The 27,757-nt window shown below is 37.5% G+C and overlaps 1 protein-coding gene across 1 annotated transcript in view; it reads right to left on the bottom strand.

Moving 5' to 3' along the window:
• Positions 1-27,757, bottom strand: part of GRM5 (glutamate metabotropic receptor 5) — a 504,989-nt gene that overhangs the window by 83,907 nt on the left and 393,325 nt on the right. The window contains exons 4-5 of the mRNA XM_077763047.1: positions 18,126-18,372; positions 4,266-4,434 (exon numbers count right to left, since the gene is read on the bottom strand). Coding sequence (XP_077619173.1) covers positions 4,266-4,434; positions 18,126-18,372 — 416 coding nt within the window. The remainder of the gene's footprint in view (positions 1-4,265; positions 4,435-18,125; positions 18,373-27,757) is intronic.

The following is a 27,757-nucleotide window of genomic DNA, read 5'->3' as shown; positions in this document are numbered from 1 at the left end:
ATATACTGGTATCTTACTAAAACATTAGAGTAGAGTAGTAGAAGATGGTTGGTTTTATTTTATTCATATTTTAAGGGGAGAAAACAGAGGTGTGGTGAGCTTATATAACACATATGGGTAAATGAAGGATCAAACAATGCCTGTTGGACGTCAAAGCTCATGTTCATAAATGTTGAGCCTTATTGGTCTATATAAAGATAGAGTTCAGGGGATGTGAGATAGGTTAAATAGGTGATAGGGATTAAGCAGTGCACTTGTCAGTGATGCGCACCTGGTGATATATGAAATTGTTGCATACAATTCTTGCATAGTGATGTATGTATCACTGTGTTGCACACCTGAAACTAATATGTTAACTAACTGGAATTAAAATAAAAACTTAAAAACAATACAGATAGAGTTCATGATATTTTGAAATATGCAGTGGAAAGAATCCTGGCCTTGAGAATCACCAGGGTTCTGGTCTTATTTATACCCACTAAATAGTTGTGTAGCTTTGAACAGTCCCCCAGCTGATTGTGTTTCTTCAGACCAAGACCAGTGTCTTTCATATAATATCTAGCTTTATAGGGTTTTATTTAATAATGAATGTCACAGTGATGTCTAAACTGTAGGACACTCTAACAATGTTAACTCTTTTATTAGTAATATGCATACGAATATTTATATAGAGAAAAAAATGTTTTAAGGTAATTTCAAACCACACTTGGTAAAACTATTGTTGGATAATTACTAGATTTTGTAATGCAAGCGAGCACATGTGAAATACTGAATGATTCTCTTTCTTAGAAGGGCATAGGACACAAAGCAACTGCATTTTTTTCCTTCTAGAAATATGCTCACTTCCTGTGCTTTCATTTGCATTGGTTTGTAAATTTCAGGGGTTTTTTTTTTATACCAAAATAGTATCATTTCCTGCTCCAAAAATAATTCCAATATTATAATCGTTTTTTTTTTGCTTTGAATTAGTGGTGACAATTTGTTATTTCTTCTGTTTAGAACTGATTTGTTTTACTTTTTTTTCATGTTATATATGTTCTGTTTCACATTCACGAACAGGTAGTGACAATTCTGTTATATCATGACTCCATTCTTTTTGAAGACACTGGAAGTAGTGGTGCTTTCTTTGGGAATAATAATAGGTAACATATTGGAACCTTTGGTAGGCCAAGTGTACTTCCATGGATGCTAATTTAGCAAATCTGAACAATGGCATGAGATGTTGACATCTTTAATAAAATCTCTGAATGACAACATTAAGCCATATGAAGAAAATGTTGTCAACTGTATATTTAATACAGTGAAGTGATACATGGTTAGGAAAATAAAATTTGGGATTAAAAAAAGACTAAACATTAAAAATAACTTGTATTAAAAATGTGATAACAGGGAGTCAAATTCTTCCATTGTGTAAGTTATTCTCAGTAGTATATATAAAGTATATATAAAAAATCCCTTAAATCAGCCATTCAGCATTTTGAAGTTATAGGTTCAAACTGTATTGCTGTGAAAGGTCAAAACAAACAATGTCCACGTGATAATTTACTCAGGCTAATCTTTCTACAGGAAGAAATGGAAATTATGAACAATCAATATTCTGAGTGAGTCTAAAAATAATTTCACATACAGAATCTAATTGCAGGATGACTGAGCAAGATGCAGACTGTCACTGAATATTAAAGGTTAGTAAACTTTTTCTGCAAAGGACCACATAGTAAATATTTTTGGTTTTGTGGGCTATACAGTCTCTATTTCAAATTTCAACTGAACTGTTCACTTCTATGTATTAGAATATGCAAGCAGGCATAGACAATACATAAACAAATGGGCATGGTGTATTCAATAAAACTTTATTTACAAAAGCAAGCAGTAGGCTGGATTTGGCACATGGTTATGGTTTACTAACCCTTGTTGTATACCATAACAAAACATAGAAAGATTTAGATACTCCATAAGCTATTGTGCCATTTAGCAGATATTACAACTTTCTATGTATCTTTATTTGCCTTGTCTTTCTTCCTTCTGGTCTTACGCTTACCAAATCTTCAGATCTACCCCTTGAAAGATTTACACTTGGTAGCGAATTATTTCTATTTTATTTGCAATCACCAATGAATAAATACTTCAAATGCTCTAAACATAGTAAATGTGAGGTTGTTTGAAAAAACCAAGGCCAACGGCTCCAGGTATATACCCTGTCTGAAGTGTGGTACAGTAGTACTTCAAAAACAGTTTGATGAATAATTTGATATCATTTTTCTTCCCCAGGGCATTATACCTCAATAGATAAACATCTTTTATTTTCATTATCTTCCTTCTCTCCTTCATTGACTTTTCATTTCCTCTAAGTATGGCTAGAACTTATTTAGCCTAAAAGTAACTTTTCTTTGTTCTCAATTCCAGCAATGCTTCTTACTTGCTTTTTATCATATATTTCTTCTTGCTCAGTCACCATGCTATTCTGTTTCATCTACAAGCTTCTGTTTCCAGAAGGCCCAGATGAAGGACCCACTCCAATTTTCCTGTCTTTCCCTCAGTGCTTCTCTTCCTTGACCTCTCTCTTCCACTGACCACCACCTTACATGACAATGTGGTTCTCTATCTCTCCCTGGCCCTGTTGTCCCTCACTCCCTACCTTTTCTTCTTGTTGTAGGTGTTTTTAAATGTTTATTTTTGAGAGAGAGACAGTGTAAGCTCGGGGGTGGGTGGGTGGTGGTGGTGGATTGGGAGAGAGAGAGGGAGACACAGAATCTGAAGCAAGGTCTAGGATCCAAGCTGTTTGCACAGAGCCCAATGCGGGGTTTGAACTCATGAACTGTGAGATCATGACCTGAGCTGAAGTTGGACTCTCAACCGACTGAGCCCCTCAGGTATCCTCCTTGCCTCCTTTATGCTTTCAGAGTATATCTTCAATGTCTGTTCTTTGTTCACATTTATTTTCTCTGTATGCTTTCTGGTTCAGTGACTTATCTACTCTAACAGTTCCAAGTTTAGCTCTATTGAATTGACTCTTTATCTTCAGCCTTATTTCTCATTGTTGTAGACCAATGTTTTCTATCACTGGCTTAATATATCAAAACCAATAGGCTCCCAAATTAACCCACTGCCTTTTCTCTAAAAACCATTCCCATTTTTCTATGCTTGACTTTCTAGTTACTAAGACTTGAAACTGCAGTTGATTGTCTTGGACTTCTTTTTTTTTTTTCCTCTAACCCAACCTCCATTTTGTAGCCTTGATTGATTATACCTTTATATATAATGCTCCTCTCAAATATCTCCCCTGCTCCCTTTCCATTCTTAGTGTTTCTTCCATAATGCAGGACTTTGTTATCACTATCATAGTGTCCTTATTACTTGTCTCTTTTTCTCTATTCGTGTTTATAACTATTCATGCATCTTCTCCTACTACATATAGCCCAGCGTATGTCAACATCTTTGTCAAAATTACTCTGACTCCTGGTTAATAAAAATTAAGTTCAACCTGTTTAGTATGCCATTCAAAACTCTCTACAAATATGGCTTCAATTTATCATTTTGACTTTCTCTTTTATAAGAACCATTTAAAGCAATGAACTCTAAATTACTTACTGTTATTCCAGAACATTCTTCAATTGATTACGTCTATATCTTTCCTATTACTGTTCCCTCCACAATAAGTGGTCATTTTCCCATATCTCGCTCTGAAATCATACCATTCTTCATGGTCCAATGTCTAACATTTTACTCAGAAGTAATCTCTCCTGTTCATTTATATTAACTGATATAGCTCTTTTTTTCTTTATTAATGAAATCATCACATTTTATATGATGTTGCTTATCTGTGTTTATGATGTTTTTCCTCATCTAGGCTATAATTCTTCTGGCAGTAAATGTGTGTTACTTATTTTTGCCCTACTGATAAAAACTATTGCATTTGTAATAGTTTGATAAATATTTGTTCAGTTAATTAGAAATTAATGTGGTTCCCAAATGTGAACTATTTATCCCCCAGAGCATGTCCTTAAAAGATTTACATGAATACAAAGTATGTGGGCAAACATGATTCAACCGTCAATTGGTTCAGTCAGTCCAATACTAAGACTATTGTGGGTCATACTATTGGAAGGAGTTAATAAGAGAAAAGTAAAAACAACACACAATTTTTGACAGTAGAAGCTTGTAACACAAAAGGTAAGACAAGTATCTAAAAGTTTTAGAAATAGCTAGTGATAGCGAACACTTTTGAATTTACAATAAACATTTAAAAAACATGGACTTTATTTTACCTTTATCTGGCCTTTCTCACACGGTTCACTGCACACAGATCTGATGATGTTGTTTTTCTTGGACCATACTTCATCATCATCCATTTTTAATTCTCCATTGTCCCAGCTTCCAACATTGATATAATCAAAATAATCTTTTCCCATTTCCTTGAAATTCATTATTTCATACCTTAGGAAAAAGAACATAATGATAATTCAGCCAAGAATATAAGTATTCAGCTATGAAAAAGCAACAGATTTCATTTCTCAAAATGTATCTACTATCATATTCGTGACACTAGAATTTTCCATGACAGTATGCTTAGAATAACAAAAAAGCCTGTCTGCTTCATTTTCCTTTAAGAGAATTTTTTTTTACCATCAAGTTTATACCTGAAATAGAAGATAATCCCATGTGAGAAGGTGACTTGACCTCAGCAGCATGAAAGACAGTTTTGAAATAACTTCAAGAAGTTTAAACAAGTACTACTGTTAGCCTTCTAAAAAAGATGGAAAGGTTTTTATCTCCACTCAAATAAAATGACAAAATTTTCCTTTAGTAATCAAGTAACAAATTTGGTAAATCTTTAATCTTGTTTTCAGCTTTAGGGAATGTGGGGATAATCTGGATAGGGACTGACTTCACCTTTCTTATTTTACCCTTTGTCAATGGCTAACTTGTTGTCTGAAGAGATTTTCAGGAGTGATATTTAAAATAAGTCTGAAAAGAATTTATGAGGTTAGAAGATGGTGGGAGATTAGGAGGATCCCAGGCTCATCTCATCCCACAATTACAACTAGATAGCTATCAAATCATCCTAAATACCCAACGAATTAACCTGAAGATTGGCAGAACAAACTCCACAAATAAGATAGAGAAGAGGCCACAATGAAGAAGGTAGGAGGTGTGGAGATGCAGTTTGGGAGAGAAATGGATCATAGCTATTGTGGTGGGGTGAGGGGAGCCACTTGTCATGGAGATGCAAGAGACAGACTAACACATATGGGAGTGCACAGGGAAAATGAAACCCCATAGAAATTGGCTTGGAAAGTGAGAAGGGATGAATTTCATGAATTCTTGCAATCAGTGGGACTTAAATCCTGGGGTTCTAAAAGTCAGTGTGCTTGACTCCAGGAAGACAGTGGGGCTACTCTTGCAGAGAAGGCAGGCAAACAACTCATGGACCTGCAGCATGGAAACAGCGAGCTGAAGAGTGCCTGGGGCATACAGTGGAGAGGTATCTGCTCATTTTGGAGTGTGTTCCAGAGAGGCTACATTCACAGACTACTCAAGGAACAAAGGAACTGGCAGGCACTATTTCCTCATTGCACCCCTCTGCATAAACACAGAGCCACCTGTGGTAACCAGCCTAACACCAATAGTCATTACCTAACTTGCTTACACCAAGTCATTCCCCCACAAACCAGTGAAACTGCCCTTTCCAGTCACCCTTGCCTAAATCCCACCTTGGTGGGCCCCCTCCCCAAGAAGACTGACCCAAACCCCTGCTCACACTGAATCTCCAGACCCAGGAGTTTTATGGGGCCTTGGTTCTGGAGGTAATGGCAACATTTCTCATTTCATAAGCAGACCAGATCATACTTACTCAAAATGCACCACATTCAGGCCAGGAGCCAAACTCTTCCCACAACAGATAAAGAGAACCTCTATAGATGAGTGGCCTAAAGAATAAAGCATCCAGCAGCGCATAGGCCACAGACAATGGAGATACTCCTTGAAGTGCCAGTTCCCGAGAAACAGGGACACTATACTGTAGAGCACCACAAGACCGCTTCTTCATAAGGCCATTATCCTCAAGAACAAGAGAAGTAGCTGAATTTCCTAACACAGAGGAGCAGGCACAGAGACTTAGACAAAATGATAAGACAGAGGGATCAGGACAAGGTCATGGCCAGAGATCTGAGTGAAACAGATATAAATAACATGCCTGATAGAGAATTTAAAATAATAAATGTAAAGACTTGAAAAAAGAGTGGAAGACATGAATGAGACCCTTAACACAGAGATGAAGGATAGCAAAGCAGAGATAAAAGTTTCAATAAACTAAATGAGAAACACACTGATAGAATGAAGAGCAGACTGGGAGAAGCAGAGAAATGAATTAATGACTTAGAAGACAGAGTAATGGAAAGTGATCAAGTTGAACAAAAGAGAAAATGAAGATTTATGCAAAATGGAATATATTAGGGAAATAAGTGACTCCATTAAATGTAATAACACTCATTATAGGGATCACAGAAGAAGAAGAGAGAAAAAGGGGCAGAAAATTTATTTGAAGAAGTAATAGCTGAAAACTTTCTAATCTGGGAAAGGAAACATCCAGATCCAGGAGGCAAAGAGGTCTCCCAACAAAATCAACAAAAGCAACTACACAACAAGACATATTGTAAATAAAATGGCAAAATGTTTTTGATAAAGAAAAATATTTAAAAGCAACAGGACAAAAGAAGACAAATATGAGGGAAACCCCATATGGCTATCAGCAGATTTTTTAGCAAAGCAAGCCAAAAGGGAATGGCATGAAATATCAAAGTGCTAAATGGGAAAAATCTGCAGCCAAGAACACTCTATCCAGCAAGGCTATCATTCAGAATAGAAGGAAAGATAGTTTCCCAGATATAAACTAAAGGAGTTCATGACCACTAAACCAGAAATATTAAGGGGAACTGGAAAAAATATTAAAGGGGGCTTTGAGTGGGAAGCACAGACCAAAAGTGAAAGTGCAATGGTAGGAAACACAAAAGAAGTAAAAATAAATATTCCTGTAAAAATAAAAGGATATAAAATATAAGAACATATACCTACAAGAAAGGGAGGAGAGGAGTAAAAACAGGGTTTAAACTTAAATGACCATCAACTTAATTATAGACTATTACATGCAGAAGAGTTTATATATGGTAACCATATATCAAAACCACTAATAACTATGCAAAGAATAAAGGGGGAAGAAATCCAAGTATATCACTAAAGAAAATCAGCAAAACATGAAAGAAGTAAAAAAGAAAGAAAGAAAAGAAAAGATCAGAGAAAGTTTTCAGAAACTACCACAAAACAAATAATGAAATGACAATAAATAAGTATCTATCAATAATTACTTTAAATTTAAATGGAATAAGCACTCCAATCAGAAGGCATAGGGTGATAGAATGGATAAAGAAACAAGACATGTCTATATGCTGCCTGCAAGAGATTCTGTTTATTCCTGAAAACACCAGGTTAAAAGTGAGGGAATGAAGAAACATTTATTATGCAAATGGATGTGAAAAGAAAGCTGGAATAGCTAATACTTATATTGGACAAAATAAGACTTTAAAAAAAAAGACTGTAAAAAGAGACAAAGAAGGGGACATATAATAATGAAGGGGACCATCCAACAAGAAGATATAACAATTGTAAATATGTATGCACTCAACATAAAGCACCCAAATATATAAAATAGTTAATAACAACAGGAACTAATCTATGATACTACAATAATAGTAGGGGACTTTAACACCCCACATCTTACATCAATAGATCATCAAAAAAGAAAATCAACAAGGAAACAATGGCTTTGAATGGTACACTGTATTAGATGGATGTATCAGATATATTCAGAACATTCCATCCCAAGCAGGAGAATACACATTCTTTTTAAGTGCTCTCAGAATATTCTCCAGAATAGATCATATATTAGGCCACAAAACAAATTCAAGAAGATCAAACTTATATCATGTCTCTTTGGTGACCACAACACTATGAAAGAAGAAGTCAATCACAAGAAAAAGTCTGGAAAGATCACAAAAACATGGAGGTTAAATGAGATGCTACTAAACAATGAATGGGTCAACCAGGAAATTAAAAAAATAAATAAAAAGGTACATGGAAACAAATGAAAATGAAAATACAACAGTCTAAAACCTTTGGGATGCAGCGGAAGCAGTTCTAAGAGGGAAGTTTATAGCAATATAGATGTGCCTCAAGAAGGAAGAAGAATCTCAAATAAACATTCTTACACTGAAAGGAGCTAAAAACAGAACAACAAACCAAACCTTAATCCAGCAGAAGGAAGGAGATAATAAAGATTAGAGCAGAAATAAATGATATAGAAACTAAAAAGAACAGATCAATGAAAACAAGCCCTGGTTCTTTGAAAAAAAAAAAATCAGTGAAATTGATAAAACTCTAGCCAAACTTATCAAAAGAAAAGGACTCAAAGAAATATAATTACAAGGGAGAAAGGAGAAATAACAACCAACAGCATAGAAATACAAATAATTATAAGAGAATATTATGAAGACTATATGCCAACAAATTGGACAACCTAGAAGATGGATAAATTCCTAGAAACATATACACTATGAAAACTGAAACATAAGGAAATAGAGAATTTGAACATATCAATAACCAGCATAGAAATTGAATCAGAAACCAGAAAATTCCCAACAGAGAAAAGTCCAGGATTAGATGACTTCACATTGAATTTTATCAGACATTTAAGGAAGACTTAATACCTATTCTTCTCAAAGTATTCTAAAACATAGAAAAGGAAGGAAAACTTCCAAATTCATTCTATGAGGCCAGCACTGCCCTGATACCAAAACCAGGTAAAGGCACTACTAAAAAAGAGAAATACAGGACAATATCCCTGATGAACATAGATGCAAAAATTCTCAACAAAACATTAGCAAACTGAATTCAATAATACAGTAAAACATTAACCATTACCAAGTGGGGTATATTCCAGGATTTCAAGGGTGGTTCAATATTCTCAAATCAATCAAAGTGATATATACATCAATAAGAAAAAAGATAAGAGCCATATGATCATTTCAATAGATGCAGAAAAAGCATTAGACAAAGTATAACAGCCATTTATGGTAAAAACCCTCAACAAGGTAGGTTTAGAGGGAACATAACTCAACATAATAAAGGCCATATATGAAAAACCCAGAGCTAACATCATCCTTAATGGGGAATGGTCTTGGGGTTGTGAGATTGCGCCTGATGTAGAGTTCTGCTCTGGGCATGGATTTTGCTTGAGATTCTATCTCTCCCTTTCTCTGCCCCTCCCTCACTCACATGCATGTGCACTTTCTAAATACATAATAAATCTCATTTCTAAAAAAAATATTTATCTAAACAATCTCTACATTCAACATAGGGTTCAAACTCATGGCCCCAAGATCAAGAGCTGCATGCTCTACCAACTGAGCCGGCCAGGTGCTCCTTACCACTTTTATTCAACAGAGTACTAGAAGTCCTAGACACAGGAATCAGACAATAACAACAACAAAACTGCATCCAAGTAAGGAAGAAGTAAAATTTTCACTATTCACAAATGACATGAAAATTTATATAGAAAATCTGAAAGCCTCCACCAGAAAACTTCTAGAATTGATAAACAAATTTAGTAAAGTGCCAGGATACAAAGTCAATGTACAAAAATTTGTTGCATTTCTGTACACTAATAATGAAACAGCAGAAAGAGAATTAAGAAAGCAAACCCATTATGATTATGATCCAAAATAATCACTTGATGAAAGACCTGTACTCTGAAAAAGTATAAATCACTGATGAAAGAAATTAAAGATGACACAGAGAAATGCAAAGACATCCCATGCTTTTGGGTTGGAAGAACAAATATTGTTAAAATGTCCATATTACCCAAAGCAATGTATATATTTAATGCAATCCCTATCAAAATACCAACAGCATTTTTCAAAGAACCAGAATAAACTATTCTACAATTTGTATGGAACCACAAAAGACTGTGAATAGCCGTAGCAATCTTGAAAGAGAAAAGCAAACATAGAGGCGTTTATGGACTTTTATGGATGTTTATGGACTTAAACAATTCTGGACTTCAAGTTATATTTCAAAGCTGTAGTGATCAAAACAGTATGGTACTAGCAGAAAAATAGACACATAGATCAATAGAACAGAATAGAAAACCTAGGAATAAACCCACAATTAAATGGTTAATTAATCTTTGACAGAGCAGGAAAGAATATCCAATGGGAAAAAGACAGTCCCTTCAACAAATGGTGTTGGGAAAACTGGACAGCTACATGCAAAAGAAAGAAAGTTGAACAAGAACCACTTTATTATAGCAAACACAAAAATAAATTCAAAATTGATTAAAGACCTAAATGTGAGATCTGAAACCAGAAAAATCATAGAACAGAACACAGCCAGTAACCCCTTTTATATATTGGCTATAGCGACTTTTTTCTAGATATGTCTCCTGTGGCAAAGGAAACAAAAGCAAAAATAAACTCAGGGACTTCATCAAAATGAAAAGCTTCTACACAGTGAATAAAATAATCAACCTTTGGATTAGAAAAAGATATTTGCCAATGACATATCTGTCAAAGGGATACTATCCAAAATCTATAAAGAACTTATAAAATTCAACACCCCAAAAAACAAATAATCCAATTAAAAATGGGCAGAAGACATGAACAGACATTTTTCCAAAGAAGACATACAAATGGCCAACAGACACATGAAAAGATACTCATCATCACTTATTATCAAGGAAGTGCAAATCAAAACTGCAAAGAGATATCACCTCATACCTGTCAGAGTAGTTAAAATCAATAATAAAAAAAACAATAGGTATTGGCGAAGGTGTGGAGAAAGGGGAACCCTCTTGCACTGTTGGTGGGAATGCAAACTGGTGCAGCTGCCATGGAAAACAGTATGCAGTTTCCTCAAATGTTTAGAAATAGAACTACCCTACAATCCAGTAATCATATTACTGAGTATTTACCCAAAGAATACAAAAACACTAATTCAAAGGGATACATGCACCACTATGTTTATAGCAGCATTACTTACAATAACTAAGATATAGAAGCAGCCTATGTGTCAACTGTTTGATGAATGGATAATTTCTTATTAAATAATAATGAGAATTCCATTTATCAAATGATAATACTATATATAATACTAATATAGAAACTATATATGACAGAGAAAGACAAATACCACATAATTTTACTCATATGTGCAAGCTGAGAAACAAAACAAACCAAAGGGGAAAATAAAGGAAGAGAGGGAGAGAGAAATCAAGAAACAGACTCTCAGTTGTAGAGAATAAATTGGTGGTTATTAGGGGGGAAGTGGGTGGGGAGGAAACCATAAAAATTGTCAAGGAGTACAGTTGTGATGAGAACTGGGTGATGTATGCAATTGTTGAACCATTATATTGTACACCTGAAATTAATATAACACTGGATGTAAACTAACTGTAATTAACATAAAAAATAAAAGTGAGAAAATAGCTTCTAAAGCACAGTAAAGATGCTGGAAGATAGTAGTACCTTATGAGTTCTCACACTTTATTAGTTATTGTTTTCATTTTAAGTATGGGGATAGAGATGTAAAGAGGCAAAATTAATGTGATTACTTACAAGATTTTTCTTATATGTAAGAACATTTCCAGAGATGCATTTTTGAAATAATTTTCTAATGTCAGGACAGTGGATGTACAATACCATCACTTTTTCAGCTCTTGTAGATGTAATTGTGGGTATGTCTTTAGGTACACAGTGTCTTTACATAGTATCCTATGCTTTCACCTCCTAGGACTTAAATGATTGGCAGATGGGCTCTTACAAGTGATCCCTCCATCCTTCCATGCTCAGCTTATTTTAGCTATCTGAAAATTGACATGAATGGAAAACTTTCTACCATGTGGGTTCCAGTGACATATTGCCATACTCAGACCAATGCTCAGTAAGGAAATGTTCAGAACAAATCTGACATCAGTCTGTTTGGATCTACATTGTAAAACAATACCATTCTCTTTTTACTCCCAATAAGATTTTTTTTTTTTACTGAAGTGTCTTTTTCAGAATGTCAATTCATTCTTAACTTTTGTTCACTGTTTTGTAGCTTAAGGATTATCCTAAAGTGTTTTATTTGCAGTAAGCAACAATTTTAAGTAACTGTCTAAAGTCCACTTCTAAACCCAAAGTACCAATCTACAGGATACAAAACTGAGTCCTAACCCTTTCCACCTGGTCACAGTTATCCAGTGGCTATTAAGCATATAATGAGTTGAAATATTAGAAAATAGAGCACTAAGGTTAAAAAAGAAACTCCTATATTATGTCATTGACTACTCCAAATATATGGGCTTCTGAGACTTCAAAAGACACTTTGTGTGAGCAAATAAAGTCTCTGTGAGCAAATAACCTTTGAACATTCTAGGTTGGGAAAAAGAATTATCGGTGTCAGGAAGCTTCTTTCTTTGCTGCTACTGATTTGAAGAGATATGAGGGTTTCATTGCTTGCCTCAATTGAGCTATCAACCCATTCCTACCAATTCTTAGCTCTGATAAGGTCTAGTACATACTTTTCATTTCACAGATAATAGAACTGAGGTTTGGTGAGGTTATTGAGTGTTACCAGATTGCAGAGTATGCAAGTGGCAGAACAAACCTAAACTCAGACTTTAGACTTCCAGTCTAATGTTCTTCTCCATTAGAATGTGCCATAAAGAATCAGCTTTCATTGCTCCTCTTTTGCAGAAATCTGTTTTATGTAGAAGTAGTAAAGCATGAACAAATCCAGTTTTTGTAAAATAAATATGAAAACTAAATAGAATGGAAATGTTATATGTGACAAGGAAGTGACTTCAAGAAAAGTTAAACCTTAAATTTGGTTCAAACATGTCAAACTGTTTTAACTATGTTAGAGAGAATGAATCCTCTCCATGCAATTGTTAGCCTGCAGATTTCTGGTAATTATTTCTTATCTATAAGACAAACACAGAGCTATTATCACTAGTACACTAGTGGTTTTATTGGTGAAAATATAACATTGCTGTAAAAATCTTTGGTAGCAGGGCAGTAGAAAAAGAATTAGGTAAAAATAATTCTCCATAAAAAAATATTTTTTTCTCTTTGCTTATCAATTGATATGAATTCTTTCAATTTTCAGAGATAAGATATAGATTTTATTATCCATCAGAAGTGAGAGAAGAATTAATTAGCTAAGAATTAAAACCCAGTGGCTTTCTGCAATTGTTTCCCATTATTTCATTCCCTCTCTTTCTCTCTCTCTTGCTCTCTTGCTCTCTTTCACTGAGCCTCTTGGTTTCTCTCTGCTCCTGAAATCTCTTTCTCATCACTGTGTGTAGTAGGTATGATCTGTCTTCTGTAATCTCTTTCTCTTCTTTCTTCTTTCTCTCTGCCTCCCCATGTCTCTCTTCCTTAACTGGCCACAATTTATAGTTGAAATAAACTGATACTTTTTATTTTTATTTTTTAAATATTTATTTTTGAGAGAGAGAGAGAAGGAGAAAGAGAGATTGAGAACATGCACAAGCAGGGGAGGGGCAGAGAGAGGGAGACAGAATCCAAAGCAGAGTCCAGGCTCTGAGCTGTCAGCACAGAGACCGACACAGGGCTTGGACTCATGAACTGTGAGACCATGACCTGAACCGAAGTCAGATGGTTAACTGACTAAGCCACCCAGGAACCCTACTAACATTTTTAAAAATGAATTTTATATAGAATTCAAAAACAAAATAAAACAGATAAAATGCGTTCTAACCAAAAAAGAAAAAAAAAGTCCTATCAAAGCACTAAGTAGAAATTAGAGGTAGGCAGGGCTCAGTTTAACAAAAATAAAGAACTTTCTAAGTGGTTGTAAGTCTCTGAAAATTGGAGCAGTCTTTCTTCCTCAGAAGATAGTGAGGTTTTCTTTACCCAAGGGGCTGAAGCAAGGTTGTCAGGGGAACTGCAACATCGTGAGGGGAAGTGACTGTACAGAATATGAGATGTCTATAGCTCCTCAGATCCTTTCAGTCTATAATTCCAAAGCTACGGTGTGTTTGTTTTAAAGTTTAATTCTTCATGATGTGATAAATTATCTGTTGGTTAATAAAATGGACACTCCACACACCAGTCCATGCAACAAAGTGATTAGTCTGTGGAGTTGGGGTTAGATTATCAGAGATTGAACAGAGACCACAGGGTTGCTTTGACCAAATCCTTTACTGGTAGCTAATAATGAGGTCTTTTGTCAGGATATACATAGAAACATTTCACATGTAATGTAAAGAAAACAGGGGGGATTAAGTTACATTCTCCTCTTTTGAAATTAATGATTGTGCCTGGAAATTGCATACTGTCCTTGTTCTGTTACTAACCGACTGCATGGAAGTGGGCATGCCTCTTCCTTTCTCTGAGATTCTGTTTTTTCACCCCAGAGAGAGTTAAGAAGTTGAAACAAATCATTTCTATGGACCCTCCATGGACAGAGTCATATATGAAGAACTATTGTGCAAACAGTTCAGTATCTTCAAATTTCTAGTGTTCTAGTCTTTTTTCTATTTGTCACAACTGTCCATATGTTCCTCATTTCTTGCATTTTGAATTAATCAAAAATCTAAAAGTATTCTTCTATTGGTTTTTTAGCTATTCCTTTTGTTAAGGGATTAAATATGTACTCTTTATCTTATTCTACTTAAAGTTGATGCTGTGTCACTTAATGTAAATGACAAGAAACTTGCCATTGTATAAATCTATACCCCTTTTTTTATGCTATGTTGCCAAATACTTTACATACCCATATTTACAAATCTCACAATATAATGTTAAAAATTTTGCTTTAAATTGTCAGTTGTACTCTGGCTGATGTTAACTCTCCATGTTTCCTCTTCCCATTTATGTTGAGTCCTTGGTAGTGATGAGTTCTCTCAAATCTTAGTTCTCAATGGACTCTCAATATAAGGGTCAGGAGACTTTGGCTATAAAGGGAAAGCCAATATTTCTGGCTTTGTGAGATGGTCTCTGCTGAAACTACTCAAAGCTTCCAGTGTAGTGTGAGAGCAGCCATAGACATGATCTAAATAAGTGAGGTTGACCGTATTATAATAAAACCTGATTTATGAAAACAGCAGACTCAATTTGGCCTGTAGACTATAGTTTGCTGACCTGTGATCTATACCACTGGTGGTTAGTAGTCCAGGTCTGTATTTCTTATCTATAATCCTGAAATCCTTAGAGCTCTGAAAATTATAAGTTATTTTATAACTCACATGGCAACAAAATATGACCCAGTCTGAACTTATTTGAGATAGAGCTTGACCCACACTGTAATGAGGCTATTTATAGACTATGTATCACACTTTGTGTGAATATTTGTATGTTTTGCTACAGAAATATTAACATGTTGATTAAAGACTGCTGCTCCACAGCATGCTGGTGGCATTATATGACTATGCTGGCTTTTATAAATTTAAAAATTCTTAATTCTATAACATACCTGGTCCCAAGGGTTTCATGAAAGAAACTGATAGTAGTCTGATTAGATGTGAGGTTTAGGAGCAGTGTTTGAAGTGAATTCTCCAATAGTCTACAAGTGTGTTTGCCAGAGTAAGCTTCCTTTGTTTAGGATCTTCCTCTTGTGACTCTGGCATTTTAGGGGAATGCCTAGTTACCTCCAGGGCTCCTCTGGTTCATTGCCCAGTTGGAAATGTCTTTGATCCAACAGAATCGTAACTTTTACTCCATAGAAATACCAACAGAATGCCTCTGGTACATTTTCACTAAATAGTGGGTTTTTAATTTTGGTCCTGGTTGACTAATTGGCAGGCTATTGTGTAAGGTTAGGGGTGAGGTCCAGGAGATTGAATTAGAATCTTAAGCTATCATGTATTAGACTATATCTTTGGGGAAGTAATTTAATCTTTGTAAGCCTCACTTTGTGAGCCTTAAGTGGGAAAAGAGAATGATAACATTACCTCATAGGATTAAAATGTAGAGGACTTAGCTAAGTGTTTGGCTAAGAACACATGTTCAGTTACTATTAGTTTAGTTATTTTGTAAATAGAACTGGATTAATGGGAAAAATAAAAAGTTACAAACCACCTTCCTGAATCTAGCTCATGCCCTCAGAGTCCAATTTAGATTTATTTATTAATGGGTTACTGTAATATCCAACCTTTGTAAGTTTATAATTCTGGAGTCTCTAAACAATTGTGAATTCTTGGAAATTGTTTGCAAATTTTTATGTATATTTTCCTTTAGAGAATATCTATAAATTTCATTTGAGTCTTACAAAGATTCATGTTCTTAAAAAGGTTAAGAACCTCAGGGTGCCTGGGTGGCTCAGTTGGTTGGGCATCTGACTTTGGCCCAGGTCATGATCTCTCAGTTTGTGAGTTCGGGCCCCACATAGGGCTCTGTTCTGACAGCAGAGCCTGGAGCCTGCTTCAGATTCTGTGACTCCCTCTCTCTCTGCCCCTTCTGAGCTCATGATCAGTCTCTGTCTCTCAAAAAATAAACAAACATTGAAAAAAAATTTTTTTAAGGTTAAGAACAAGTATCCTAAGTGTACCCTATTGCAGCAACTTTGGAGGATTATGAATGAGACAGTGATGTTCTGTCTGATCCTTTAAGCTTTCCCATTGGAATCAAACTGAGACATTTCTTCACTATCTGGTCTATGGAACTGGCTTAGGTACATGACTTGAAAACTCTGAATATTTGGAGCTGTAGTCATCAAAGTTGATGAACAAGTCCAGAGCTGATGTCAGTGCGATAGGTATGCTCACAGGAATAATAAATCCATGTTCAGATATCAGATAGCCATTGACCTGAGGCTACAGACTGAGCTCACTGGTTGACCTACCCTATGAAGCCTTACAACAAATGTGAACTTTTCTTTGGCCCTGAAAGAATGCTTGTATTCCCTACTCCCCATGAATATACTGAATAGCCAAAAAGAAGAAAACAATATATGAAAAGTCAGCTTATCTTGGCAGAGCGCCTGGTTGGAGCAATATTCTTCAATTCTCTAGAATAGAGAAAATATACAGCTTTCCTCTTGGCTGCATGACTTGGAACTAGCTGTCACTTGGAAGTTCAGCATGTGAGATCCTAACAGCTGCAGTCAGGGACAGGCTCCAGCTCACCTCAGTAATATGGAAACAAGCTAGAACCAAGGTGGCTGATACATGTGTGGGCACATGGGGTGTGAGTCATGGAGGGAGTCATGAAACCTTCTCTTGGCAGGATCAGCTGCAGAGTGTAAAGACACCCTCTCCAAGCATACATGTCAAGCATAAACTGTTGCTGGAAGGAATACTTGGGATTTTATAGTGGGAGACCAGAAGCCCTTCACTGTGCTAAGGAGAGGCAGAGTGAAGACCCTGCAACTACAACTCAGAATATCATTTTTGACATTATCCCTCATGGATTAAAACTCTCATGTGTAGAGTCACTTAAGAATTTTGAGTCTGAGATAGATGTGAATTCTGGTAAGTTCTAGGTACCTAATGACTTCCTTGGAGGCTGAACTATAATTATGAGTAAGTCCATATTTCTCAGGCTCCTCTATAAATAATGAAAGATGGAGTTTCAGAGTAAAAGGCAATTTAGTCCTGGAGAAAGGAGAAAGTCCTCTAGCTAAAGGATAATAAAATAAAATGTCTTATAACTTACTATAGGTACGGCAAACAATGTAACAGCAACTTGGCCTCATTTCTGAATTACAACAAATGGAGCCATTCCTGTTTCAGAAGATATCTATGACCCCAAAAGAGATCAGAATACAGGGAATAACAGAAAACACATACAGAGAAATCACAGAGCTGGTTTTTGATTTGCTACAGTAACGTGAGGCTCCTGTCTCTAAGTATAGGTCTCTGAACTGTGATGATTCCAAGAGCCTGTTGTAAGCATCAATATATGTACCTTGCTACAGAAAGTGGGGCTTCCCCTCTCTATTGCCCATCACTCTGTGGTGTCAGAGCTGGCCAAATATGACCAGTAAGCCTAGATGACTACAAAAGACAGAAACCTCTGGATTGAGAGATGACTGTTCAGTTGCTATTGTCTAGAGGAGAACTGAAACAGTACCTTCCTGGAGAGTCTCCATTCTCATCAAATAGGATCATATCTCCAGAAACCCCAGTGAAATTGGTTTTCATCAGGGAGTCCAAAAGTTTCCGTCCATCGATTGGCTTCATTGCATCACAGAGGCCCGCGTAGCCTGGACAGAGGGACATCTGCATGTTGTGGAGCCCGTAGGCCATGGAATAGATAGCATTGATCACAAATCCCATTTTGGAATCTTGAACATGATGTGTACTCAGAGTCAGAGAACCTGTTGAGAAACAAATTATGGATTAACTATGAGATTTAATTATGCCATAGCTAGATATATCAGTGGATTCCAAATAATTGCAGCATTCACTGAGCAATTTATCAGAGTTAGAACCAGAGCAAATACAAAGATAGAGGTGCCAACTTAGTATGCCTAATAATTGCCTTCTATTTCCAGGTTTTTCCCCCAAAAAAACCTTTCAGAAAGACCTGAATCCCCAATAATACCAAGATTCACTTCCTCTATTACCAATTCTGGAGATGGATACAAGAGAGTACTGTATTTCTGTACCTTAAATTTATCTTTAGGACAGATTAATCTTCTTAGTACTCAGCTATGATAATATTACCTACTTGGTTTAGAAATCCACAACAAATCTCCAGCTTCTAAACCATTAAGTCATAGCTAAGCAAACTAGATTTTCTACCATCTTGTCTCCACTTACCTGTTTGGATTTATCATGCACCCCTTTCAACCTCAAAGCATATGCTCTCCATAAACTAGCGTATTTAGAAATTCTAAAACATAACATATCATTTATGTTCCATTAATTAATTGTTAGAGTCTGAACATAAAAAAATGGTTGATGATCTAGGGACAAAACAAAGATAAATTGGGCCTGGGTTCTGCACTCAAGAAGAACTTGTTCAATAATAGAAATAATTATGTAACTACAGTGAAAGGTGGAAGGTAATAAATCTGTAGCACATGCCGAGTTAAAATCTATAGAGGCCTGAAGAGGGAACGATCCCTTTCAATGGATAGCTCTTTGGAAAGTTTCATTAAAGAACTAACATTTGTTATGGGTTATCGATGCAACAAATATAGAATGACTGTCTGTTACTTATGAGTGCTTAGAGCTTGCTGGGAGTGAGGGACATATGTTGAACAAGATAAATCTGATATCTGTCCGAGAGTCAAGAAGGCACATGAGCATCTCAGCAAGCCACTGCAGTGTGGTTTGGTAAGTCCTGAGGCAGGACTGAGTTGGGAGGGGCATCAGACCCAGAGACTCACTGAGGCTGAGCATTAATGGCTGAGTATCAGGCTGGATGAAGAGTGGAGGAAAGCCTGAAGTTTCATAGATGAGATGGAGCATGCTGTGTTTGGGAAACTTTAAGAAGGTTGGAATGTTGCGAACATGATATGGGAAATGGGAGAATGGGGACAGCTAAAGATGTAGAGGAGGGAAGGGCTGCTTAAACCACATTAAGAGTGGTGTATTTTACTGGTGTACTTTATCGTAAGATCACTGGGATCTCTTGCAGTGTTTAACTAGGTAGGGGCATGATCAGATTTCTATTTTAGGAAGGCCAATCTGGCTACAGTGTAGAGAAAGATTAAAAGGGCTATAGGAGTAGAGTAAGAAAGACCTCTGAAGAAGTGGTGCAATGATTCCCATGATAACTGAAGGTGGCCTTCAGTAGGTAGGGACCACGGTTATGGGAAGAAGAGTTCAGGAGGTAGAATCTGCTACCAGGGCTGGTAACTGAAGAGTAGGGAGGATTGAGACATATAGGGAGATCATGGAAAGAAGGTGAAAGGAACAAATGAGGTAAAGACAGAGCTTGCCATTTGGGAAAACGTTTTCTGTAAGAGAGATAAAAAGGAATTTTCCAAAGGTTGCATGGTTTTTCATGACTTTTCAAACTGTAGAGGCATATTCTTGATCGCTGGCTGATACTTTCCCTGAGCAGGGAAATAAAGAAAACAACACAACTCATCCTGACATAAGTTTAAGATGAGGGATACTGTTTTCATCTAAGGACTAAGCACTAGACTCAGGCTACTTTAAAATCAATTCTTATAATTTTCTTCTGTACACAGTNTACTAAGTCAAATACTTTGGGGACACTTTTCCTTCATACCTTCTCAACTCTCATTTGATCTACATTTAATAATTAAACTACCTCACACCAATCTACTTCTACCAGGTTTAAGTCTTCCCCCACTCCAGCCAATTTCCAACACAATAGCCAGAGAAGTTTCCTTAAAATGTAGACCAGATCATGACACTCCTCTGATCAAACTTTTCAGTGGCATTTATTACTGAAAGTAAAAGGCACCCATAGGCCTTGCAATGACTTTCAAAGACATACAGGAACTTGACTCATGGCAACCTACCCCTCATGTTTCTGACTCCATCTTCTTACACTCTTCATTTAAATTATTCCTGTCTAGCCACACTCACCTCCTTTACGATTCTCAAATATTCAGGGGTGCCCCTGCCTCTGAGCCCTTGTATCTGCTATTCCTTCTATCCAGAATGCTCTGCCATAGAGATCTGCAGAAGCTGTTCCCTCCTTAGTACAGGTCTTTGTTCAAATATCATCCTCTCTGTGAGAACTTGGGATATCCTGGCTAAATCTCATCTCTGCCCACCCTGCACACATACTCTCAGGGGGTCTCCTTTCCCGACAGTAGATTTCTCCTTACTGCCATCTAAAATATTATGTATTTGTCTTTTTTTAAATTTATTTTTTATTTCTCAGAGAGAGAGAGAGAGAGAGAGACGGGGAGAGAGCATGAGCAGGGGAGGGTCAGAGAGAGAGGGAGACACAGAATCCAAAACAGTCTCCAGGCTAGCTGCCAGCACAGAGCCCAAAGCGGGCCTCAGACCCATGAACTGTGACATCATGACCTAAGCCAAAGTGGAATGCTTAACCGACTGAACCACCTAGGCGCCCCTGTATTTGTCTTTTTTATTGTCTATCTCATCTACCCACTAAAATGTAAACTCTGTGAAGCCACAGACTTTTTTTCCTGTTTCGTTTACTGTTCAGTGCTTAGAATAGTGCCTAGCACAGAGTGGGTCCCCAATAAATATTTGTTGAATAAAGTAAAGAAATGTCCCTTCTAATTAGGCTCTCTCTTCTATTTTCTTTTCCTTCCTGACCCTACCAACACTAATTCGATCCATTTTCAAAGGCTCCAAAAGCACTTCCTTTATGAAGACCACCATGATTACAGATACTAAAATTAATCTTGCTCTCTCAAACTCCCTACCACTTTCTCTATACCTATCTCGGGCACCCTGCACAACATACTATAGAAATATAGGCATACTTAGAGGGAGGAGAATTTGGAACATCCAGTCCCCAAGTCAGTCCATCTCTTGCCTTCCTCCATTTAACTCCCTAAATGGATGTGTCTTACTCACACAACAGCTCAGCCTCCTAACCCACTATCAGAGGTCAGCAATAGTTGCTTTTGTGGCTACTAGATAGGTGGAAGTTTGACTCTTCTTATTTTTTCCTCTTTGAGCAGGGGAGGGAAATGGAAATTCTTGCTTTATGTCTTACTAGCTCTGTGATTTGGGCAAGTTACTTAAATTCTCTAAGATTCAGTTTAATCACCTGTTAAATAGTGACAAGTCATAAATACCTCACACAGAGTCTGGCACAAGATAGATCCTTGTAGCAAAATGTAAATCATAAAGCCCTTTAGCTAAAGCACATTTTGTGGTCACAGCTTTGGATAATGAAAGCAAGCCAAAGGTCTTGCCTGATATGATGCACAATAGAGCTCTCAGGCAGTCTTGTTTCAGGTTCCTTTCCTGATTTTTCTTTCTGCCTTGTCTACAATAGACAGCAACTTGCACAAAGGCAACATTTGAGGCTTATTCATTTGTAAATCAAATCACAATGCTTACGGCATAGTTACTGCACTGTTTGTTAAACTGAATGGGGGCAAGAACTAAAATTTGCATTTGTTTGGCACTTTTCAAAATAATTTTTGAGTGTATCAGTGATGTGCATCAATACTTGTATTCATACTGAAGAGATAAAGAAACTGAAGTATAGACAATTTAAGTAGATTTTCCAAGCTTACGCAGATATAAAAATCAGAAGTAGACAAGAATTTCTAACACCAAGATTAGTGACCTTTTTGCTATGGCTATATTGCTTTTTCTAGAAATATTCCCTGTACAACATTACTGAATCACCTTTAAAAAATATCCTACGTAAGAGAGAAAGTGAGGGAAAACAAACTGGTAACAAGATTGGATCCTTCCTGGAAAGTGCTACGTTTCTGTTCCCCAATGATGCCCACTAACACTGCCCAAAACCTGGGCCCAGGAGAACACAAAAGGAGCTGACCAAAATCAGGAGCTCAGAAACCAAAGGACTCATGTGTTTGTGCACACTCTGTTGTATCATTTGTTGTTATCTGGAAACACCTGACCTACTTGGGCAGCATTAGGGTCTTACAGAAGTTCCTGGTAACTATTTTCCCTTGTCACCCAAAATACCAGAGGGTTGCAAATTCAAAAAGCAAACAAAACCTGCAGAAGAAAACCAATGTAAATTTAACCTTTGTAATATCTCCTCAAGTCATTTTGATGAGGAATTTTTAAAGAAGGAATATCTTAATCTGTTTTAGCATTCAGGATCCAACAGAGGGGGGCAGTTAAGAGAAATTCATGTTTGAATTCTGCCTACACTGCGTAACCTATGCACCAGCCTTTTCCTTCCATTAGAAGCAGCAGCTCAAGGCTAAGTTATCACCTTTAGGTAGCTGAGAGAGCTCTTTTGAAATGTGTGACAACAAAATAAATACTTTATTTTTTTGAACGTTTTATTTATTTCTGAGAGACAGAGAGACAGCATGAGCAGGGGAGGGTCAGAGAGAGAGGGAGACACAGAATCTGAAACAGCCTCCAGGCTCTGAGCTAGCTGTCAACACAGAGCCCGACGCGGATCTCAAACCCATGAACAGTGAGTTCGTGACCTGACCAAAGTCGGCCACCCAACCAACTGAGCCACCCAGGTGCCCCAAATAAATACTTTAAAAATGCTTTAACTTCATAAAACTCAAGGAGCTCTAGGAGCTCTTTCCACAGTAGATGAAGACACTAAGGAAATCAAGATGACCGTCAATAGCTGGCAAGCCTAGCTTTTTGTGCACGGGGTAGTGGTACCTGTATTTAAAAGCAAATAATGCAATAGATTCAGTATTTGTATATAAGGGTGATTTAGTCAAGTAGGGAATTCTCCTGCCTCTTATCTCTTCATGCTTAGATCTTGTCTATCTCTACTTGCTTCCTAACTCTACACACATCAGAAGGGAGCGAAATCTGCAAAATACCTTACTTTGTATTTGAGAGTGCATGTCAACTACTGACAGCAGCAGAGCATAGAGAATGGGAGTACACATTCTGGAACCAGGAAGCAGGTTAGGATCATGGCTCTGCCACATACTAGCTGTGTGACTTTGGCATGGGTCATTAGCCTTTCTGTGCCTGAAAAAGATGGGTTTAATATTAATATCTAACCAATTGACTTATACAGGGATTAGCTGAGTTTATATTTATAAAGCACTTGATAAAGTAAAATAGTTTTTTTTACATGGTCCCTGAGCCAAGTTCTGTTACAAATGATCTGGCTTGTTTCTTTATATTCAAAGTATAAATATCTGGAAGACGTATGTTGACAAGTAGAGGTATTTGCCAGAGCAAACATGCCTTGTGTGTTTTTGAGGAATAACAAGAAAGGCCGAAATAGTAAGGGCAAGACAAGGAGGATAATGAGGTAAGGGATGCATGGTGTAGGACTTCGGAGTGTTTTTATCAGAGAGATGTCATGATCTCCTTTTCATTTTAAAAATTTTATTCTGAGGAAGGAAGATTGAATGAGAGTGGGAAAACCAAGGGAGTATAGAAATAGGAAGCCAGGAGAAGATGGTGCCTTAGTCTAGGGTAGGATTCTAAGTACATTTTGGAAACAGGGAGAATAGGATGTGTTAATGGGTTAGATGTGAGGTATTAAGGAAAAAGAAGAATCATGGATTCGTCCAGGTTTTCATTTTAAGCAACTTGATGGTTTAGCATGCCTGTGAGGTGTGGAAATAGGTTGGTGGGGGTGGGTATTCAAATGTGTGGTGCCACACATTGAACAGGGAGATCAGTCAGTGGCTGATGTGACCGACCAGGCAACAGACACTGTGGCTTGGAGGAGGGTGAGATGTTCAGACACAGGACACATTTTGAAAGCAAAACTGACATGACCAGCTGATGGACTGGATCTATTTCAGTTATCAGACTCCGTTTTCAGTTCCTGGTGCTGCACTATTTTACCAGCTATACAGTGTTTCCTTGTATAGATATGGAATGATTTATTTTTATTAGTTTCAGAATGTCTTATAATTTCTTGCTTGGGTTACTACAATAGCCTCCTAACATATCTTACTGCCTCCGATCTTGTTCTGCTGAAATCTATCTATTCCCAGTGTAGATATATAAAGAGTGGTCCTTCTAAAGCACAAAAGTGATTGTATTAGTCTCCTTTTAAAACCATTTATAACCAAATTAATACCCTAAACCTTGTCCGGACATTCAAGATCTTTCTTTTCTGCCCTTGATTTACCCCTCAATTCTGATTCATGATACTATATAACACCAGATATTTAAAACTTCTTGTAGCCACATTATAAACTCTTCTCCCTTGTATCTGGGCCTTTGTGCATTTCATTCTAAATCTTGAACATATTCTCCTGCAGATTCTCTATTTATTATTTTATGTGTGTCTGAGACTCACATCTGCTCAGAAATTGGTCATGACCCTCCTCCAGTTTAGAATTAAGGTTTGCTCTATTAACTCACAGCACTGATGCTGGCATTTAAAAAAAAATTTAGTGTTTTTTATTTATTTCTGAGAGAGGGAGAGAGACAGCATGAACAGGGGAGGGTCAGAGAGAGGGGGAGATATAGAATCTGAAACAGGCTCCAGGGTCTGAGCTAGCTGTCAGCACAGAGCCCAACATGGGGCTTGAACCCACGAACCATGAGATCATGACCTGAGCCGAAGTCGGATGCTTAACTGACTGAGCCACCCAGGCACCCCTGATACTGGCATTTATCACACACTGAACACTCTGTATACAAGTTGCTTGTTTACCCATATGTCTCTAGTCTAGACTTAAGGCTCTGCTTTGTCTTCTTGTAGCACTGGTGGTGACCTTTGGCTGGTTTCTAGTACACTGTGGACTCCTCAACAACAGAGATGCTGTGTCATTCACACAGTAGCTCTTGTGCCTAGCACAGCCCCTGACACATAATTGGCATTATTAATATATGTTAGGTACATGGATGTGGCCTGATGAATGACAGGATATCTCATGAGCTGTCACCAAATCCCAGATTGGGTCTGCAGACTGTCAAATCAGTTTACCAGAGCAGTCATTCCTTTGTAGAGTAACACTAAGCAACACTAATACTGCCAGTTTATAATAGGATCTGCCAGGTGGACCAAACAATCCCCTTTAGCAATCTCATGGGCTTTTACCACCTAATAAAACTACTTGAGGAAAATTCTGGTACAGTAAAGATGGAGTAAGCTCTCTCCATCCTGTTTCTTCCACTGAATGCAGCTAAAAACCCTGGGCAGAATGAGTGGAACAGTTTTCAGAGGATTTGGAAAAGTAAATGGTCACAGGTAGACTGGAGAAGGAAACCAGAATTTAAAACACCAGTGAAGCATGCATGAGATTCTTGGATCTTTTCCCTTCAGGATCTCCAGGCTTGGGTGCAAAGGCACTCCCCAAAACATGGAACTGCGGGCTGATTTGAGGTGTGGGCAGAAGGAGCTCTAGAGAAGTCTTCTATTTCTTGTCTGAAGAGTGGAAAGGGGCACCCTATGAGTCAGAGAGAGTGGAGGAAAGTCTATTTTTATTTTCTGTTTGTTTTCCTGTGTAAGCCCCCAGGGAGCCCTGAAGAGGTTGTGGGGAAAGCTCCCGTACCTTAGGGTGTGAGCCCTTCCCTGAGACCAAAGGAACTGGTCCCAAGACTGTGGGGAAATGCTTTTTTCCTTTCTCCTAGCCTCTCCCAAAATGGTGGCTCCTGTCAAAGGAACAAAAGGTGAAAGGCAGGTAGACACTAAAGCTGCACATTTCTACCCAGGGGATCAGGACAGGGATGGGAGAGACGGGGAGCTGAAAACTGTCAGGGAGATTGGGGAGGGGGGAGCTCAAGAAAGTGATCCTACAAAGTCAACTATGAACTCCTGGGCTCCCTTCTGAGTTGTGCAGGCATAGATTCGACCCTAGATAGCAGACCACAGCTTTGAGAAGTGAACTATGGGTTAGAACACTGCCTAGGTCCAAGACTGGCCATTGGTGAGGTGTGTGAGAAATAAACGCTGAGAACACTGCAGAGGCTTTGAAAACTGGGCTGACAGTAGAACCACAGCCCAGAGAAGGTGGGCACCAACTTGCAGCCTGACGCTGACCAGGCTCATTTCTTGTTTTGTTTTGTTAATCACCCTTCTCTCTAAGATAACATCATATTTGAAATGTCCAGAATCATGAGATGACACCTGAAGTCAGGGAACTATCTATGATCACGTGGGAGAGCCGTAAGGGTCCCAACCACCTTTTGCTGATCTTCTGTCTGCCTTTTCAAACTCCTTACTTCCTGTTGGTTGACACAGCCTTTCTTTAGATGTCTTAATAGAACTCAGAGTTCTATTCAATTCCATTGTTCTTGCTGCTTTGGCCCTAGAGAGAAATTCTAGTTCTTAGTTAATTTATTCATTGACTCATTCAGAGATTAATTAAGTTATTGATTAAACAGACATTTATCGAGCCCATACTGTATGTCAGACACTGTGATGGATGCTGGTGATATAGACACGAGTGACACAGTATCTTTCCTCAGAAACACTCAGCATGAGCCCATAGCCCATGGGCTCAGTGAAAGGAGTCTGTGAGGGGCCCAAGGAGTTTGACCTTATTAGGAAAATTTTAAAGACCTGAGTGCACACAATAAAACAGCTCATTTTATCTAGACTTCTTTTCATACCCAGTACGCAGTAGGAAAGAGAGGGCATGTTAATTAGTTGGCATGTTAATGCATGAAAGAACTGGACTTTAGTCAACAGTATATACTTTGCTTAAGGATTATTTTTTAGGGTCCACTATGGGCCAGCTCAATGTAGGCACAAGGATTTGTGCCAACCCAAACCTGCCAGCTGTTCTCAGGCTCCATCTGCCTCACAGCAGCCTGGAGAGAAGAAATGGAAGCAAGGAAGAGAGGCGGCTCCCTCTTTCTTTCTTTCTTTCTTTTTTTTTTTTTTTCAAAACTGGATCTGTGATTTAGAACACTTAACATTCAATCCTAATTTTACTATTGTTTAATCAAATGAGAAGACTCCAAAAGGATTAGCAGAAATTGAAATCCTTCAGTCTGTGATTACAATTTAATTTTACAGCGCTCAAAATATGTTCTCTAATTCATCTGGGGAGTTGGAACTTTGATACTTAGTTGCCGTCGCACAAAGGGAAATCAGACTACCTTAACATTGCAGAATCAGAGAAGATACTAAGGACTTTAGAAAGCATCTAGACTAGAGGCTACAGAAAGGATGCCTTTGGACTAAATTGTCCTTTA

Source organism: Crocuta crocuta, unplaced genomic scaffold, assembly GCF_008692635.1.
Source record: "Crocuta crocuta isolate KB4526 unplaced genomic scaffold, BGI_CrCroc_1.0 scaffold614, whole genome shotgun sequence".
Lineage (NCBI taxonomy): Eukaryota > Metazoa > Chordata > Mammalia > Carnivora > Hyaenidae > Crocuta > Crocuta crocuta.
Note: the sequence above shows the minus strand (reverse complement) of the source record. Positions and strands in the feature narration are given on the sequence as shown.